The sequence below is a fragment of the Hypanus sabinus genome, chromosome 17, assembly GCF_030144855.1.
Source record: "Hypanus sabinus isolate sHypSab1 chromosome 17, sHypSab1.hap1, whole genome shotgun sequence".
NCBI classification, from domain to species: domain Eukaryota; kingdom Metazoa; phylum Chordata; class Chondrichthyes; order Myliobatiformes; family Dasyatidae; genus Hypanus; species Hypanus sabinus.
This window is the reverse complement of record NC_082722.1, coordinates 60,385,402-60,405,218: the sequence shown is the minus strand read 5'-3', so window position 1 is coordinate 60,405,218 and position 19,817 is coordinate 60,385,402. Positions and strand designations below refer to the sequence as shown.

Here is a 19,817-nt window from a genome sequence, read left to right as displayed (position 1 = left end):
ATGGAGAGCAAACTGCACCCCCCCTCCACACAGCTGATGAACCCAAAGCAAAGGCAGAGACCGAAATGGTTTGCACTAGCGGTATCGCAGGAATTTCCAGTCACCGTTGAACTCAATGTACCACTGCCTTAGGGACTCCAGCTCTGGGTTTCTCCTTGGGGTTTTACTCCTGAAGTGTGGGTATCGCCACAAGGTTACGAAGGTTTGAGATCAGAGTTTTCTTTCTCCAAGATGAGCTGCTAACCATGGCTGATGAGCCCCATCTGCCTAATCTGACTGGTTTGAAGGCGCCATTGATCCCTGCATGTCTCTGAGGCATGGAAGGAAACCAGGGCGCAGAAGAGCTCATACAATTACAAGCAGAACATGCAAACTCCACAGAGGTAGCACCAGAAATAAAGACTGAACAAAAAAAGAAGCCAAAAAGGCACTGTATTTTTACTAATTGGAGGACACAGGCCATAAGAAATAGAACAAGTGAGCCATCCAGTCAGTTAAACCTCAGTGCTATTTTCCAGCATTTGGGTGACACAATGATGTTAGCAAGTTGAGCTGTGGTCTCACAATTCCAGCAACCCAAGTTAGTGGTGTTGTCGTAGTTTATAACAGCAGATTGATGGGGTGCAGAGTTGCGCTGAGAAGCGGCAGATGGCTTAATCTGGAAAAGTGTGAAGCAATGCACTTCGGAAGGTCAAACTCGAATGCAGAGCACCGGGCTAATGGCAGGATTCTTAGTAGTGTCGAGGAACACGGGGATCTTGGGGTCCACGTTCATGGATCCCTCAAAGTTGCCACATAAATTAAGAAGGCATATGGTGTGTTGGCCTTCATTAGGCTGGGGAGTTCAAGAGCCATGAAGTAAAGCTGCCGCTCTATAAAACTCTGGATAGATCATACTTGCCAAGTATTGTGTTCAGTTCTGATCGCCTCATTATAGGAAGAATGTGGAAGCTTAGAGAGAATGCTGAGGAGATTTACCAGGATGCTGCCTGGATTAGAGAACATATCTTATATGGAAAAGTTGACTGGGCCAGGGCTTGCCTCTGGGAGCAAAGGAGGATCAGGGGTGACAATAGAGGTGTATAGATAAGATGCATTGATAGAGCGAACAGTCAGTGCTTTTTAACCAGGATAGCAATGGCTAATGCAAGAAGGCATAATTTTAAGGTGATTGTAGTATAGAGGGTTGTTAGACCTAAGTTTTTTTTACACAAAGAGTGCTCAGTGCATAGAACGCACTGGCGCAGTTGATGATAGATGCAGACACATTAAGGATATTTGAGACTCTTAGGTAGGCACATGGAGGAAAGATAGAGGGCTAGGTGGGAGGGAAGAGTTAGAATGACCTTGGAGTAAGTTAAAAGTGGGCCAACATTGTGGGCCGAATGATTCGTATTGTATTATATTGTTCTGTGTTCTAATCTCTGGTGTGGTGTGTGTGCTTTCCTCATTCTCCCTGTGACCATGGGTGTTTTCTCTAAGAGTTACCATGCCTTCTCATATGACCAGGATGTGTACATTGGCAGATTAATTGGCCAGTGTAAATACCCACTGTGTGTGGGTGACTAGGAGTGATGGAAATGTGGGGAGAATTAAATAGTTTTGCATACCATTAATGTAAATGAATGCTTGCTGGTAGGCGAGAACTTGGTGGGTTTCCATGCTGAATGACTTTATAAATCTTGATTAAAAAAATTCATCTCTGTTTTGTATGAAGAGTTTAAGATGCTTAATTCCACGAACAGAAGGGAATATAAATTGTGAGGAAAAATATGCAGGAATTTGACATCTTTGACATTGAAATAAACCAACTGAGACATGACTCTATCGCAAGCAAGATATAAAATTATGTCGCAAGATAAGTTCAGGAGCACGATTATGGTAACTCTATGAAGTAAATATGTGCAAATGGATCTATGTCAGTATATTTTTCAGCCACTGTAAGTGACTTATGAAATTAAGCTTTGGAAAGGGTAAGTGAAGTCAAAGTTGGTATTATTTAAAATGTTCTTAAGACATTTTGTCTGAATGCATAAGTCAGTGGGAGGACTCAAAGGGCACATAACAATTTTAGAAAGAAAGAGGGAGTTGAGAGCAATCACTACTCTGAACTGATTCTAAAGCCTACAGACATTCAAGGACTCTTTACAATTCAAGTTCTCAGTATTTTGTTTATTTACACATTTTGTCTTCTTTTGCACATGGTTGTTTATCAGTCTTTGTTTATGTAATCGATTTTAATAAATTCTATTATAATACTTTTCTCCTGGGAATGCCTGCAAAATAGTGAATCTCAAGGTATTATATGGTAACATATATGTACTTCGATAATAAACATACTTTTAAGAAAGCATGGGTAATATCACATGTGAGTGTGGCAAGTGTGTGTCCATGTATATATGCTTGCTGACTATGTGCAACAGAAACAGAACCCAGTGCCCAATTGCCTTGGACCTCCTTACCTTTGGACCACATCAATATTCAAGGTCCTCTGGTAATGTAAGCAATAGCCATCCATGTTAAGAGTGAATGCATACAGAATCTTTTATTCATTGTAATGGGGGAAGAGGGTCAAATATATCTTAATCATGAGGAACTATCTAAGAACAAAGATTAGGTACCATCATCAAATCAAAAATACATCTCCAACATCTGTATTTCAAGGTGCACACAAGCGTCACTAGGGTACCATGACAATTCAGCCCATCAACCATTTCTCTTTCCAGAGATGATGCCTCATCTGCTGAGTATTTTCGGCATATTATTTTTGTACAGACTTCTGTACCTGCAATTCTTTTGGTTTTTTTTAATTAGGGCTTACTTTTATTCTGACACAGAGAAGGGGTTGACATCTGGTGCTGAGACACCAGTAACTGCTGATACAGTACTGGAAACAGGAGCAAAAGAAATCAAACTGTTGAAGAAACTCAGAATCAGCGCATCCAGATGAAAAGACTTAACCCAAAATGGCAACTGTTCATTTCTCTCTACAGACGCTGCCTGACCTGCTGAGTTCCTCCAGCAGTATGATTTTAGAAATCTGGGTTGATCAGCCATGGCCATTCTAAATGTAGAGTTGAGTGGGCTACTCCTGTTACTTTCTTCCTCCTTGTGTTAAAGATTAAAATGGTCCAAAAGACTTTCTTGATCTGAAATTATCTTGTGATCAATCTTGCTCGCCCTCTATGACGACTCAACGGTCACGCCATATGAGGTGCTATCATTGAATTTGAAGAACGCCAGTGGGATCAGGGTGCCGATAATGGGGAAAGCACGTCCTGGAATGTTCATGGACACAGGAGCTAGGGATGAGTGAAGTCGAATTAAGTGAGCACTCACCAGAAGAAGAGGCGGAGGATATTCGCTACCAGCAGCACCAGGCACACGTGCGTGGAGAAGCCCTCGGTATTGCCACTTTTTTGGATCTCGCGGTATTGCGGGATGTAAGGAGCCGCGCCCCCGAACACCATGAAGAAGGTCGCGACCCAGGACAGGAAAGACCAGGCGAAATAACTCTGGGTCTCGTCATCAGCCATTGGCACACTCGAAAGAAACCTGAATCTAAATGCAGTCAATGCCAAACTGCTGGTATTCGGTGTTTGTCAAACACAAGTACAGGTCATCATGATCAGGCGGGATACTCGCATGAAGTCACGGGCGCTTTCTGAAACTCTTCTCTCTCCTCTGTACCAGGAAGTTTCGCTGCTGCTTCCTGATGATTAAGAAAACAGGAATTAAATCGATTTGTTCAAGTGATTTTTTTCTCTGCATCTTGTTTCTCGCTGGAGTTAGTTCAAACTGAGTTACCTTCCCACCACCCCCACCCTCCCCATCCGAGCATTGTCTAGTTCATTAGTGGGGAACTGCGATGGTTTTTGCTCTACAGTTAAACATTAAAAAGGATTTTGCAAAGTCCTACGTAACGTCTGGTTGGCAGGCGGATGAGTTGCCTGCGGAAGGCTCCGCCTTACATTAAGTACAGATCGGAGCCCTCTTAACAACACAAGATGAACAAATGCGAACGTGTATACCAAGCTAACCTTACCCTGCTGGGATGTATCCCGGAAACTATTTCAGCCTCAAACCGTGCAAAGAACGCACTTCCTGCAGAATGGTAATAGAATATTGCTGGCAGGACGCATACCCATCTTCACGAGGTCAGTGTCTGCTGTTATTGTAAACCTGTCACATCTGCTGCCCAGTCTTTGTTACAGCTCAATACGCGGATATTCACAACAGACTGTGTTTAGGGCGTTTTCACTTTGTCCTCACCTCTCCGTTTCGGTATGTTTTGATCGAGATACCTACAGTACTGTCAAGCGCGTTGTTGGGCACACTTGCGTCACATTGTTTACATTTTCACTAACACACGGCCACAGGAACAGCCCGTTTGACACGTTTGCGCACGACAGCAGCCTCATCCTCCCATCTGAGTTGGCAGAGAACTGGTTCTGTTTTTGCTTAATGTGCTTATCCAGCCTATTTAACTATTCAACTCAGTCACTCACTGCGCATAAGCACTCTCTCAAAACTCACAAAGTTTCTTATTCATACTTCTCTATGACGTAGAACGACATTTGGCCCATCAAGTCTATGTTGGCTCTCAGAACCATCCTCCCAATCCCATTCCCCTCTTATTCGCCTATCTCCTACACATATGTTGCTATTAACACCTTCCTGATTCTCCTACCAGCCACCCTTATATCAGCGATAATAGATTCAAGATTGTTTAGTATCATTTCTAGTACACAAGTGTAAAGGAGAACGAAATAATTGTTACTCTGGATCTGACGCAGCACAAGAAAAAAACGCGAGAAGATAAAGAACACAATAATATAAAGCACAATAAATATAACTAGATAAGGGGAGATTTGATGGAGGTATCCAAAATTCTGAGGGTATAGATAGGAAAATACAAGAAGGCTTTTTCCACTGAGGTTGGGGTAGGGGCAACAAGCAGAGGTCATAGGGTAAGGCTAAAAGGTGAAAAGTTTAAAGGGAACATGAGGGGAAACTTCTTCATTCAGAGGGTCTTGAGCGTGTGGAATGAGCTGCCAGCGCAAGTGGGGCATGAAAACTCGATTTAACGTGTAAGAGAAGTTTGGATAGATAGCTGGATGGTAGGGGTATGGAGGGCTATGGTCCCAGTGCAGGTCGATGGGTCTAAGCAGATTAATTATTTTGGCACAGGCTAGATGGGCTAAAGAACCTGTTCCTGTGCTGTATTTTTCTATGAGTCTATAGCTCATATACATAGATTAATTGTATATGTATCTATAAAATGAGGCTAGGTACAGGAGTGTTGGTACACAGGTGACTGACAGGAAATGATAAAACAATGACGGTTGGGGTGTGGAGGGGTGAGTTAGTGGCTGAGGGTTTTGACCAGCCCTACTGCTTGGGGAAGGTAACTGTCTTTGAGTCTAGTGGTCCTGGTGTGGCTGCTACATAGCCTCCTCCCTGATGGGAGTGGGACAAACAGTCCACGAGTGGTGTGGGTGAAGTCACTGATGATATTTCTGTCACATTCCTTGAAGATGGGTAGGTTGGTGTGGGTAATGCATTGGGCAGTTTCGACTACCCACTATAGAGTCTTCCTGTTCACCGTAGTGTAGTTTCTGTACCATGCAATGATGTAACCTGTAAGGATGCTCTCTACTGCACATCTGTAGAATGACATGAGTATAGATGTGCATAGTCCAGCTCTCCTCAGAAAGTAGAGGCATTAGTGAGCTTTGTGTAGGATGTGTTCTGGGACCATGAAAGGTTGCGTGAGATATGCACTCCTAGGAATTTGAAACTGCTTGCGGTTCCCATTGCTGTGCTGCTGATATAAAGAAGGGTGTGTGTGGTGTGAGTTCTCCTGAATTCGATAACCATCTCCTTTGTCTTGTGCCAGGAAGAGTTTATTTGTCTGGCACCACCCCTTCTTTGCAGGCCGTCTCATCGCCGCTGTTCATGAGCCCCACCACTGTTGTGCCATCAGTGAACTGAGCAATGCGATTACTCGGGTGTTTGTCCATGCATTCGTGTGTGAAGAGAGTGCACAACAAAGGGATCAGCACACAACCCTGGGGGGCACCCATGTTGAGGATATTGGGGTAGGAGCAGCAGTTGTGCATGCTGACTATTTGAGGTCTGTTTGGTTTGGAAGACCCAACACCCAGTGTATTCACACCAATAACTAAGAGTTTGTGCACCAAGGTCTGTGGGTTAATAGTGTTGAAAGCCAAAATGAAATGCAGAAGCAGTATTCTGACATAAGTGCCCCTGTTTTCTAGATGGCGTTAGTATAATTGCAGTTGAACAGTAGTTAAGTGTATTGTCACCTGCTTGTACAACCAAACAATACAATGCAACAGTAACCAGTTAAGCTAACAACCTTTATTCTTTGGGATGTGGGAAGAAACCAGAACACCTGAGAAGGAAATGCAAATCTCACACACACAACACAGATTCAAACCTGCATCACTGGACTGCTGCCCAACCAGCATCGCTACCAATCTCATGCAATATCACATGATTTACATGATTTCTTGGGGACATGTGGAAATGCATTCAACATTAACTTCCAATCATTATCATCAGTATGTGCCATGTCACATGACGCAGGCGATCATGGTCTATCCATGACAATGATTGCCCTTGGCAATTTTTTCTACAGAAGCAGTTTGCCATTGCCTTCTTCTGGGCAGTGTCTTTACAAGACTAGGTGACCCCAACCATTATCGATGCTGTTCAACGATAGTCTGCCTGGCATCCATTGTTGCATATCCAGGACTTGTGAAATGCATCAACTGCTCATACGACCATCCATTAGCTACTCCGACTGATCGATTGGGGGGGGGGGGGGTTAAGCAGGTGCTACATCTTGCCCAAGGGTGACCTGTAGGATAGCAGAGTGAAGGGGCACCTTACACCTCCTTCGGTAGAGACATATCTCCAGCCCACCACCCAAGCTTCTATTAATATTTTCAAAATATCTAAAAGGGCTTCACAGGTCTGTTGTTGACCACTGAAAAATAGAACACAGGAGATGATCAGACAGGCAAGTCAGAGGTAGGGAAAAAAGAAACATCTTATTGGGATGATTGAGAAGGGTTTGTGCTCTTGGCAGCTGAAGACTATGAGCTGCCACAAATAGTAGAAGGATGGAATTTGGGGATGAGCAGAATTCATGAATTAGAGGAGCACGTGTCTCAGTTATAAGACAGGAGGAGGTCAGTCCTCTTCACTCATTTTCCATCCCCCGATCTGACTTCCCTCCTACTCCTTATCTTCTTTGCACCTACCTGCCACCTCCCTCTGATGTTCTTCCTCCTTTCCTTCCTCCTACCTTCTTATTCTGGCTTCTTTCCCTTTTCCTTTCCAGTCCTAATGAAGGGCCTCAGGCAGAACCATTGACTGTATATTCACTTTTATAGATGCTGCCTCACCTGCAGAGTTCCTGTAGCATTTTGTGTGCATTACTCTGAACTTCCAGCATTTGCAGAATCTCTCGTGTTTTATAGAGGAATTCAATAAAACATTTCAAAACCAGTTGTAGATTACCAAGGAGTGTATTGCTTTATGACTATTCTATAAAAACTTACAAGACTAAAAAAAAACTTAAGACAAATACAGCAAGAGTTTAGAAAGGCAAATGGTGTATAGGCCTTTGTTTTATTGTTTTTTTTTTTGGTTTCTTACTGTCACATGTACCAAGATGCAGCGAAAAGTTTGACTTGCATACTGTTCATACAGATAAAATCATTACACAGAACACTTGAGGTAGAACAAGTAAAACAATAACAATGCAGAATAAAATGTAAAACATACAGAGGAAGTGCAGTACAGGTAAATAATAAATTGCAAGATCATAATGAGGTAGATTGTGAAGTCAAAGTGTATATTTTATTGTCCAAAAGGTCCATTCAAGAGTCTGATAATAGTGGCATATAAGCTGTCCTTGAGCAAGATAGTATGTGTTTTCAGGCTTTTGTATCTTCTGCTCGATGGGACAAAGGAGAAGAGAGAATGCCCAGAGTGGGTGGGGTCATTGATTATGCCCGCTGCTTTACTAAGGGAGCATAGACAGATTCCATCGAGGGGAGGCTGCTTTCAGTGACGCACTGAGTGTTGTCCACAACTCTCTGCAGTCTCCTACGGTCACGTGCTGAGCAGATGCCATACCAAGCCATTATGCATCCAGATAGAATGCATCATAAAAAATAAAAGGGTCTACAGGAACATACCAAGTAACTTCTTCCTCCTGAGGAAGTAGAGGTGCTGGTAGGCTTTCTTGGTGGTAGTGTCTACATGGTTGGACCAGGACAGGCTATTGGTGATGTTCGCTCGCAGGAACCTGAAGCACTCAACCCTCTCAACCTCAATACCGTCGATGTAGACAAGAGCATGCACACTGCTCTTGTCCTGCCAAAGGGTCTCAGCCTGAAAAGTCAACTGTACTCTTTTCCACAGATGCTGCCTGGCCTACTGAGCTCCTCTAGCATTTTGTGTGTTTTGCTTGCACACTGCACCTTTTTCTGAAGTCAATGACCAGCTCTTTTGTTTTGTTGACATTGTGAGAAAGGTTGTTGTCATGACACCATATCAAGTTCTCTGTCTCCTTCCTGTAGTCTGACTCACCATTACTTAACATGTTTTGAAAGGGGCTTGGAGTTTAGAAAATAGAAAATACTGTGAGTGAGTTAACATCTGAAGTGTGTGCACAATTTTGGTTCCCTTTTTCGAGAAAGGATAGAGTGACGTTGAAAGCAGTCAAAAAGAGATTTACTGGGCAAATTCCTGGAATGAGAGGCTTATTCTATCTACATTCTAAGTGACTAGAAAAATTAAATCTATTTTATTTATAATTTTCTAGCATGAGGGGTGATCATGTTGAAATTTATAAGATCCTGAGGAGTAAATATTTTTGAAAGATTGAGAAATTGATAGCTATTTACAGCTGGCATGGACGAGGAGGTGAGTGTCGAGGCAGATCAGTCATGGTCATATTGAATTGCAGGGCAGGCTTGAGAAGCTAAGAGGTTTTCTCCTGCTCCTAATTTCCTACTGTCCAATGCTATGTTCTTAGCCATTCCAAAAAGCAACTCATAACCTTATAACCCAGAAAACTTGTGCACCATCTTATACAATTAATCGTAGCTGACTTCCAGAAGAACCTTGTTACTGGTGATGCATACATTGGCTCATTGGCAGCATTGAATATTGCTTTGGAAGATCTCCAACATAATGGAAGACAACCAGCTGGATTTTATAATCCAATTATTTATGGAAAACTATTGCCTTAGTATTGAACATGGAGGGGAATGCAGCAGCTGACAATTATAATGCAATAATCTACCGCAGGGAAGTGCACTGACATTGTTGTCCTTTAATTTTTACATAAATTGCCCATCAAATCTACCCAAGTATTTGAAGCTTTACCTATGTGGATGGCCTGATGACAGCAGTTCAAACAGGAATCTTGGCTCTGGCTGAGCCTAGTCTGATGGCAGCAATGACCTGGCTGACTGTCTATCATGCTGTTCATCTACAAAGTAAACCCAAACAAATCATAGGTCACCATTTCTAATTGTGTTATTGTGATGTCAATAAAAAGCTACAAATCACCAAGAATTGTGACTGTGGGGACTAAAGCCTGTGTAGATGTAAAAGGCATTTTTTCCACACAAGCAGATCTTCTGGAGAACCGATCTCTTCTCTCTCGACACTCACAGAACAGTCATGCTTTATACGTTTTGAACACAGAGATAGCAATAAACAATTAACTACAGTTTCAATTACTATGATTACCTACTTTAACATTTGAGTGTACCCAGGTAACTTTGCAAAATTACACAACTAAAACTAGTTGGCTGAAAATAAGTAGCGGGTATTGATTGGAAATAATTCTGAAGCACAGTATTAATCAGCATTTAGCGTGCCAGAAATTATTCAGGGGCAATCAGCTTGAACTTGTTAGTGGTCTGAGAAATGAATGAATATTTAGAGGAGGTAACAAGAATTCCTGATTAGGACAGTGTGTTTGAGGTATTCTGTATGGATTTTAGTACAAAGTGACAGATAATGATCAGAATCAGTTTTAATATCATCAGCATACGTTGTGAAATTTGTTAACTTAGCAGCAGCAGTACAATACAATACATGATAGCATAGAAAAAATAAGGTGGCCAATTACAACAAATATACACAGGTATATATATTAGAAAGTTTAATTAAAATAGTGCAAAAATAGAAATAATATAAAGAAAACTGAGGTAGTGTTCACGGGTTCAATGTCCATTTAGAAATCAGATGGCAGAGGGGAAGAAGCTGTTCCTGAATTGCTGAGTGTGTGCCTTCAGGCTTCTGTACCTCCTTCCTGATATTAACAATGGGAGAGGACATATCCTGGGTGATGGGATTCCTTAATGATGGACGCTCCTTGAAGATGTCTTGGATACTACGGAGACTAGTACCCATGATGGAATTGACTAATTTAACAAGAATCAGTAGCTTCTTTTGATTCTGTGCAGTAGCCAACCCCCACCTCCCAAATACCAGACAGTGATGCAGCCTGTCTGAATGCTCTCCACAGTATATCTGTAGAAGTTTTTGAGTGTTTTATATGACAAACCAAATCTCTTCAAACTCTTAATGAAATATAGCCACTGCCTTGCCTTTTTATAGCTGCATCGATAGGCTGGGACCAGATTAGATCCTCAGAAATGTTGACACCTAGGAACTTGACACTGTCCACTCTCTCCACTTCTAATTCCTGTATTAAGATTAGTTTGTGTTCCCTTGTCTGTCTTCCCTTCCCTTGTGTTTCCTGAAGTCCATAATCAGCTCTTTGGTCTCACTGACATTGAGTGCAAGGTTGTTCCTGCGACACCACTCCACTAGTTGGCAGATCTTGCTCTTGTACTGCCTCTCATCCCCATCTGAGATTCTACCAACAATGGTTATATCATCAGCAAATTTATAGATGCCATTTGAGCCAAACCTAGCCACAGTCACGGGTATAGAGAGAGTAGAGTAGTGGGTGAGGTGTGCCGGTGTTGACTATCAGTGAGGAAGAGATATTATTACCAAGCCACACAGATTGTTGTCTTCCAGTTAGGAAGTCGAGGATCCAATTACAGAGGAAATACAGAGGCCCAGTTTCTGTAGCTTATCGATCAGATCAGGACTGTAGGAATGATGGTGTTAAATGCTGAGATATAGTCAATGAGCAGCATCCTGACATGGGTGTTTGTATTGTCCAAGTGATCTAGGGCTGTTTAAAGAGCCACTGAGAATACATCTACCATAGACCTATTATGGTGACAGGCAAATTGCAGTGGGTCCAGGTTGTTGCTGAGGCGGGAGTTGATTCTAGCCATAACCAACCTCTCAAAGTATTTCCTCACTGTAGATGTGAGTGCTGCTAGATGGTAGCTCACACTACTCTTCTTGGGCATTGGTATAATTCTTTCCCTTTTGAAACAGGTGGGAACTTCGGACCATAGCAGTGAGAGATTGAAAATATCCTTGACTACTCCCACCAGCTGGCTGGAGTCCATGTGGCAATCAACACTCATGGGTTCCAAGGCAAAGTGGTAGTTGGATCATAGACTAGCTCAGTGGAACAAAGCTAAGAGTTGGGCTCAAAGTCAAAGTCAAGTCACATTTATTATCATTTCAACCATAACTGCTATGTACAGTACATTGTGAAAATGAGACAACATTTTTCAGGACCGTGGTGTTACATGACAGTACAAAAACTAGACTGTACTATGTAAAAAATAACAGAGAGAAAAAAAACTACACTAGACTACAGCCCTACCCAGGACTGCATAAAATGCACAAAACAGTGTAGACAATACAATAAATAATAAATTGGACATTAGGGCAGTAAAGGGAGTGTTAATGTCATGAAGAATGATGGTAGTGGGGTTTCAAAGACTCAGTCCTAAATATATATTAAGACTTGGACGTAAATATAGTGTACTTGATTATAAAGTTTGCTGATGATAAGAAAATTATGTTATTGGAGAGAAAGATGGTTCGAGGCTGCACGGGAATATCTGCGGAATGGTTAGCTGAACATACAGTAGAAGTTGTAAAGGGCATTCGATCTAAGAAATGTGTGGTAATGTTTTCGAGGAGATCAGAAAAAGATGAGGGATTCCATGATAAATGACAGGATGTCAAGAGCTTCAAAGGAACTTGAACTGCCTGTCCACAGAAATCCAGAAGTAAAGGGCCGATACATAAGATGGATAGGAAATCATGTAGAAAATTTGGCTTTATTGGCAAACCAGAAAGATCATGATAGAAGTATAGAACACTCTGTTTATAGCACAAGATGGAGTACTTTGTATGGTTCTCTTTAAAATGCTCCAAAAAGAATCTGCAGCAGAAATGTGCAGGAGAGACAAGCAGGGATGTTGCCTGAGCAGAAAACGTCCAGGCTGGATTGCTTTCATTGGAAGAAAGGAGACTAAAAGGAGATCTCTTTAAGGTGAACAAAGTTATGGGAAATCTAGGTAAGGTGAACAGGGAAGATCTACTTCTCTTGGATAATGTCAGTATATAACTTTTATATAGCTTTTTGCGTGTAACAGTCATGAGCAGAAACCAGATTGCATTGAGGGAGAGAAGCAAGCAGGGGCAGTCGGCACATTTTGTGCACTGCAGTCCTGAAGAAACACCAGAGTGTGTAAAGGGAGAGAGCTTAAAAGAAGCAAACTGGAACAGTCAGCACGTCACACTGCAGTCCCAAGGAGACCTCAAATTAAGTAGAAGGAGAGAGAGTTTAAAAGAAACAAGAGGGGGCAGTCGGCACTTTTGTGCTCCACAATCCCTAGGTAACACTGGATTGCATGGAGGGAGAGAGAGTTCAAAAGAAGTGAATGGGGCAGTCCATAATTCCTTGAAAGTGATGTCACAGGTAGATAGGGCTTTAAAGCCAGCTTTTGGCATTCTGGCATTCATAAATCAATATACTGAATCCAGGAGTTGGGATATTATGTTTAAGTTGTATAAGACGTTAGTGAGGCCTAATTGGAGTATTGTATCCAGTTTTGATCACACACCTATTGGAAAGATGTGCTAAGATTGAAAGAGGGTAGAGAAAATTTACAAGGATGTTGCCAGGACTTCAGGGCCTGAGTATAGAGAAAAGTTGAATAGGTTAGGACTCTATTTTCTAGAGTGTAGGAAAATGAGGGGAGATTTGATAGAGGTATGCAAAATTAGGTGAATAGGTAGAGTAAATGCAAGCAGGTTTTCCTACAGAGATTGGGTGAGACCACAATGAGAGGTCATGGGTTAAGTGAATTGTGAAACGTTCAAGGGGAACATGAGGGGAGTTTCTTCACTCAGAGGGTGGTGTGAGTGTGGGACAAGCTGCCAGTGCAAGTGATAGGTGTGGGATCAATTTTCCACATTTAAGAGAAATTTGGATAGGGACGTGGATGGGAGGGGTATGGAGGCAATAGTTGAGGGAATAGGCAGATTAATAACACCATGAGACATAGGAGCAGAGTCAGGCTATTCTGCTCATTGAGTCAGCTCTGCCATTTGGTTATGGATGATCTATTTCATTCGCAACCTTGTTCTCCTGCGTTCTCCCCATAACCTTTCACACCCTGACTTATCAAGAATATACCAACCTCCATCTTAAAAACATCCAATGACCTGGCCTCCACATCTGCCTTTGGCAATGAATTCCATAGTTGCACCACTCTCTGGCTAATGAAATTCCTCGCAACCTTCATTCTAAATGGACTTCCCTGTAGTCTGATATTGTGTCCTCTGGTCCTAGACTCCTCCACTATAGGAAACATACTCACCACTTTCACTCTGTCTAGGCCTTTTAACATTTGATAGGTTTCAATGAGAATCCCCACCCCCCATTCTTCTAAATTTCAGCGAGTACAGGCCCAGAGCCATCAAACGATGCTCATATGATAAACCTTTCATTCCCAGAATCATTTTGTGAACTTCCTTTGAACTCTCTCCAATGTCAATGGGCCCAAAACTACTCAAAATACTCCAAGTAAGAACTCACCAATGCCTTATAAAGCCTTATCATTACTCCTGTGCTTTTATATTCTAGTCCACTTGAAATGAGTGCTAAAATTGCATTTACCTTCCTCACCACTGACTCAAACTTCAAGTTACTTTTAGGGAGTCCGGCATGAAGAATTTCAAGTCCCTTTGCATCTCAAATTTTTAAATTTTCTCTCTGTTTAGAAAATAGTCTGTGCCTTTATTCCTTTTACTAAAGTGATGACCATTCACAACCCAACTCTGTATTCCACCTGCCACATCACGACCCATTCTTCTAATCTGTCTAAGTCCTTCTGCAGCCTTGCTGCTTCCACAGCGCTACATGATCCTCCACCTATCTGTCTACCTTCTGCAAATCTGGCCACAGAGCCATCAAATCCATCATCAAAATCATTGACATACAATGTAAAAAGAAGCGGTCCCAACACTGACCCCTGCGGAACAACACTAGTCACCTGGAGCCAATCCAAAAAGATCCCATTTATTTCCAGTCTTTGTCTCATGTCAATCAGCTAATACTCCACCTATGTAATGTCTTTCCTGTAATACCATCTATGAGGTTCTTATCTTGTTAAGTACCCTCACATGTGGCAACTTGTCAAAGGTCTTCTGAAAATCTATGTACACAACATCCACTGATTTTCCTTTGTCTATCCTGCTTGTTATTTCCTCAAAGAACCCCTATAGATTTGTCAGGCAAGATTTCCCCTTTTTCTGAGCCTTTTGGAAAAGGAAAAATGGGGGAAGTTTCCCAAACATTAATGTTTAGGCTCAGACTAGATAGGCCAAAGAGCCTGGTTCTGTGCAGTGGTGTTCTCTGCCTCTGTGACTCTATAAGGGACATAGGCTATTGCTAATTGGTAAATGGATTAGAGGGGACTGAGGAAGATTTTTCTTTCATCCAAGGAGTACCAGGGTTCTAGAACTCAAACCAGAAAGAGTGGTTAAAACAGAAACTTACATTGCATTTGAAACCTACCCAGTGAACGAATATTTGAAAAGTTCTGACTAGGAGCCCTGACCCAGAAGCTGGGAAAGGAAACTCACCTAAACTGTTCCATTTCTCGCAAGCATTGACTGGAAAGGGCTGCATGCACCCCCCCCCCCACCACGTTATAAATTTCAATGATTCTATTTCTGTTTTCCTTCCCCCTCCCCCAGAAATAAATTCACCAATTTTTTTCCGACTATATCAACTGGTTTTGAAACTCACAAAGGTAATAAATATTTCTCTGGTTACCTGGCAAATAGCAACAAGTTGAAGCCTGCTCCACTCACAAGATGGAAAGTATGCCACCTAAGTAGGAAGTTAACAAATTTCTTTCTAGATGGAAATACAAATGGATTGGTAGGTAGTTATAAAATCATAAGACATGGGAGCATAATTAGGCCATTTGGCTCATCGAGTTTAATTCACCGTCCCAGCATGTCCGATTTATTATTCCTTTCAGCCCCATTCTCTTGCCTTCTGCCCGTAACCTTTGACACCCTCGCTAATCAAGAACCTATCAACCTCCGACTTAGTGTAGGCAATGACTGGGCCTCCACAGATGTCAGTGGCAATGAGTTCCAGTGACTTATAGAGGCGTAAAGTAACAACAAAGTGTTCACTATTTAAATAGAGGGAATGTGTGATCCCTTTCTGTGTTGCATTACAATATTTTCTATTTCTTATCAAATCGAAGGCTGTAAAATTCCGGTCGATGAGCACTGTCATGGAAACTGTTGGATAAAATCGTGCCCCTGCAGAATTAGAGTTGTGTAAAGCCCAGCGTGAATGGTACTTGAACCCCATTCAGTAAACTCCTCCCCCGCTTGTCTATTTATAAATGTGCAGAATTGCTATGTAAACCAGCAGAATCGCGTGTACTGCATTCATTTCCTGTGCTACTCTCCGGTTTCTTTAGTTGTTGGTCTGGTTTATTTTTAATATAGAGCCTTATGTTTAAAGCCAAGCTTTCTGTAATTGGCAAATCACACAGTTGTTTGGGATAAACTCATACTTCCTTTTTGAACAGGAATATCATGAGAAAATAGCAGCCTAAACGATTCCTGCCCGCGCCCTTCCCATTTGGTACTGTTGCTTTCTCCCATGAGATCTCCGCACTTCTCCAGTTTTATACCTTCGCTATATTAAGTTACACATGCCTGGGGTTGCCTCTCGGCCAAACTACTGCAATACCCCTCTCAAACCCATTCGTCACCCACCTTCCTACTTTAAGACGCAACTAAAAAAAATTACCTCTGATCGTCACCTGCCCAATATCTCCGTCTGTGACTGGTGTCGAATTTCGTTTCGGAGCGTCATCTGTGAAAAGCTGTGAAACATTTTGTTAATCTTGTGGTTTGGGGAACCATTGATCACAGAATCAGAACGCTTTGGGTTATAAGAAGAAACAACCCCAACAGCTGCGTTTGAAATAGCAGAAATCCGGGCGTTCAGAATTGCTCTCCGGCGTTGTAAAATCCTGGTGCATTCTAATGGCGCATGGTATCAATCTACTTTCAGTAATTCACGCCAACTTGCAAGCGGATTCCTCCGTCCTTATAATCAGCAAGTTGTTATCGAACACCGTACGATTTTTAATATTCTGCAAGAAAATCCATACCGTCAATATGCGCAAGCAACAGAGTAATCAAAATGTGTAGAACTAAGCGAAAGTTATATACTGTGGGAAATCGTTCATTGTAGCTCCCTGCTTCGAAATTGTTCCAGCACGGGTATCTTTATCTTCTTCTCAATGGGTAAACTTTAAAGGGGTGTGGATTTCATTAACACTTATCTTGCCGGCAGATTTGATAAGCTTTACTACTCGCCTACTAAATGTTCTGCAAAATAGTAAACAGGTCTCGGCTGAGGTCATGCTGGCCGGAAGCGTTATTTTGCTGATGCAGTGCTTTATTGTCTTAGAGCTTATTAGTACAAAAGGCGGCTTAGGGCATAGCTAATTACCTCGACATTCCTTTATATCAGTTTACAGCAGAAAGGTAATTTTTCAGAAGCAATTTCATATCAAGTTAAGGAAAAAATAGTTTTTTTAAATTTAATACTTTTATTTAGTCTTTTCGATGCACTGAGAGGAACTTGAACAACTCTATTTTTTGAATTTTAGTTATCTTGTGAAGTGGTATCAAAAAAATTATGCGCAGTTAAACCGAGAACGCCCGTCTCTGGAATAGTTATAGTGAAATTGAACTAAACTCTTCAATTATTATGAAACTTTTGTTTATTACTGCTTTAAACGCATGACTATGTCTTCATAGAAGGGAAAGATTTTAGATTGCATTTTAATAGCGCCATTAAAGTCTTTAGACTTTAGTTTTGCAGTTTAGGATGGTTACTTTTAATAAAACTACGTTAGTTTTAATTTAATACCAGATGCCTCCAAACAAGAGAAATGGGAGTAACAGAGGCAATAAGTAGTTTTCTAAAATATATATGTATATATGTCTGAAGTAATTCTGTAGGGCAAGCAATGTCTGTAATGAGAAAAAAATGTTTCAGGTCAATGATCTAGGAGCTTAACTGTTCCTTGAAGTGGAACTTCCTTGTTTATTGAACTGAAGTATTAAATATGCAAATCAACAAAGAAATCCCAGACAATGCAGCAATGTTTATACTTTACAACATTAGATTTCAATTCAGATTCATTTACTTAACATATTTAAATCAGTGAAATGCAAAGTTTGTGTTAACAACCAGCACAGATTAAGTATTTGATGCGGGCAGCCCACAAGTATCACCACACATTATGGTGCCAACATAGCATGCCTGCAACATTACGAAGATATTATGCAGACAACAGAAGTTTAAAGTCTACATTATCTCACTGTAGCACCAAAATTCTTATTGTCTACACAATACACTATCCTGTCTTCTCTGCTATCTTGATTAACTTGTTTTTCTATCTCTCAGTTCTCTTTGGATGCTGCCTGACCTGCTGACATTTCATTTTGTATTTCTATATTTTCTTCTTTTTTTTCTTCCCAGTTACTGTCTGGCTGACTGAGTATTTACAATATCTAATGTTTTAAATTCCAACATCTAGAATTTAAACATTTTGCTTTTGCTTTTTAAAATGTTTACATTTTGAAAATTATATTTTTTAATTTTATTTTTTATATTTTAAGTTACTTTAGATTTATCAGCAAAAATATTCTATGGTGTGACATACTATATAGTCCAAAGACACTGTTTGGGTTAAATTTAACTTTAAAAGTATGATTTTAAAAGATAGTTTTTGGAGGTTTAACCATCAATCAATTGGAGTGAGGTGTACTGATTGACTATTTTAAAGGCAGTGACTCAAGCCAGATTTTTGGAGGCTTGACCAGCGGCCAAACAGCATTTGGGATTGATTAACAAAAACAAATTAAAGTAAGGCAGGGGCAAACAGTGACCAGCGTCTGAGGGGAGCGAGTCAAAGTTATTTTGTGTCTTTAGCTCTTTGAGGCTTCAGCAAAGAAAGGCTTCAGTCAGGGAAGGCAAAGACAAAAAGCTGTAAATAGAGGGACCCCCACCTTCTTTACAGGTGGGATAGTGGAATGTTCCTCTTGTAGGAAAGCAGGGAGACATCCAGTGTCCCTAACAACTACACCTACAAGAAGTACATATAGCTGCAGCTTTTAACAATCTGCTTTAAAGAATTGGAGCTGGAACTGGATGAACTCTGGATCATCGCGGAGACTGAGGCCATGATAGATAGGACATATAGCAAAGTAGTTACAGCCAAGGTAGAGGACACAGGAAACTGCTGCCTGACAGTCAGGAAGGGGAAAGGGGTGCAGAAGCCAGCAGCAGAGTACCCCTGTGGCATCCCACTCAACACCACTTTGGACACTGCATTTTACTACTGCTCTTATTGAAGATCAATATTGGTACATCCATGAACATGGTTGGACGTGGAGATCATGTGGAAAAGTGAATGAGGTACAGGGTTAGCCAAGATCTTATTAAGTGGCTGGGCAATTTTGAGAATTTATATGTTTTTTTAGACCTTACTAGCTATTGATATTTGCTCACAATACATGTCCCTTTTTAAAATGTTATTTCCTTCAGGTATTAGTAAAATACTATATGAGTGACAAAAAAGTACAGTACAGAAACAGGCCCTTCTGCCTATCTAGTCCATGCTAATCCATTTAAACTGCCCACTCCCATCAAACTGCACCACAATCATAGCCCTCCATACCCCTGCCATCCATGTATCTATGCAAACTTCTTTTAACCATAGAAATCAAGTTTGCACCAGCAGCTCATTCCACACACTCATGGCCTTCTGAGTGAAGAAGTTTCCCCTCATTTTCCCCTTAAACTTTTCATTTTTCACCCTTAACCCAAGAACTCTGATTGTAGTCCCACCCAGCCTCAGTGGAAATAGCTTGCTTGCATTTAACCTGTCTATAGCCCTCATAATTTTGTACAACTCCATCATATCTCCTCTCAGTCTTCTATGTTCCAAGGATTAAAGTCCTAATGTATTCAATCTTTCCTTACAACTCAGGTTCTCGAGACCCAGCAACATCATTAAAAAATTTGTCTATATTCTCTCAATCTTGTTTACATTTTTCCTGTAGGTAGAAAACTGCACACAATACTCCACCTTGGGCCTTACCAACATCTTATAAAACTTAAATACAACATCCCATCTACTGTACTCAGTACTTTTATCCATAAAGGCCTGTGTGTCAAAAGCTTTCTTTACAACCCTATCTACCTGTGATGGCAATTTCAATGAATTATAGACCTGTATTCCCAGATCCCTTTGTGGTAT

At 41.2% G+C, this 19,817-nt stretch overlaps 1 protein-coding gene and 1 long non-coding RNA gene across 3 annotated transcripts in view; one reads left to right on the top strand and one right to left on the bottom strand.

The window, feature by feature from the left end:
• The window catches only part of si:dkey-246g23.2 (solute carrier family 66 member 2), an 85,347-nt gene extending 81,167 nt beyond the window's left edge, over positions 1-4,180 (bottom strand). Inside the window, exons 1-2 of one of the 2 annotated variants that reach the window (XM_059993156.1) lie at positions 4,046-4,180; positions 3,340-3,712 (exon numbers count right to left, since the gene is read on the bottom strand). In XM_059993156.1, the coding sequence (XP_059849139.1) occupies positions 3,340-3,536 (197 nt within the window). In that variant the 5' untranslated portion in view covers positions 3,537-3,712; positions 4,046-4,180. Of the gene's footprint in view, positions 1-3,339; positions 3,830-4,045 lie in introns of those variants that run through there. The other variant, XM_059993155.1, reaches the window with a different exon arrangement.
• Positions 4,039-19,817, top strand: part of LOC132406982 (uncharacterized) — a 143,607-nt gene continuing 127,828 nt past the window's right edge. The window contains exon 1 of the long non-coding RNA XR_009516325.1: positions 4,039-4,157. This is a non-coding gene — a long non-coding RNA (uncharacterized LOC132406982). The remainder of the gene's footprint in view (positions 4,158-19,817) is intronic.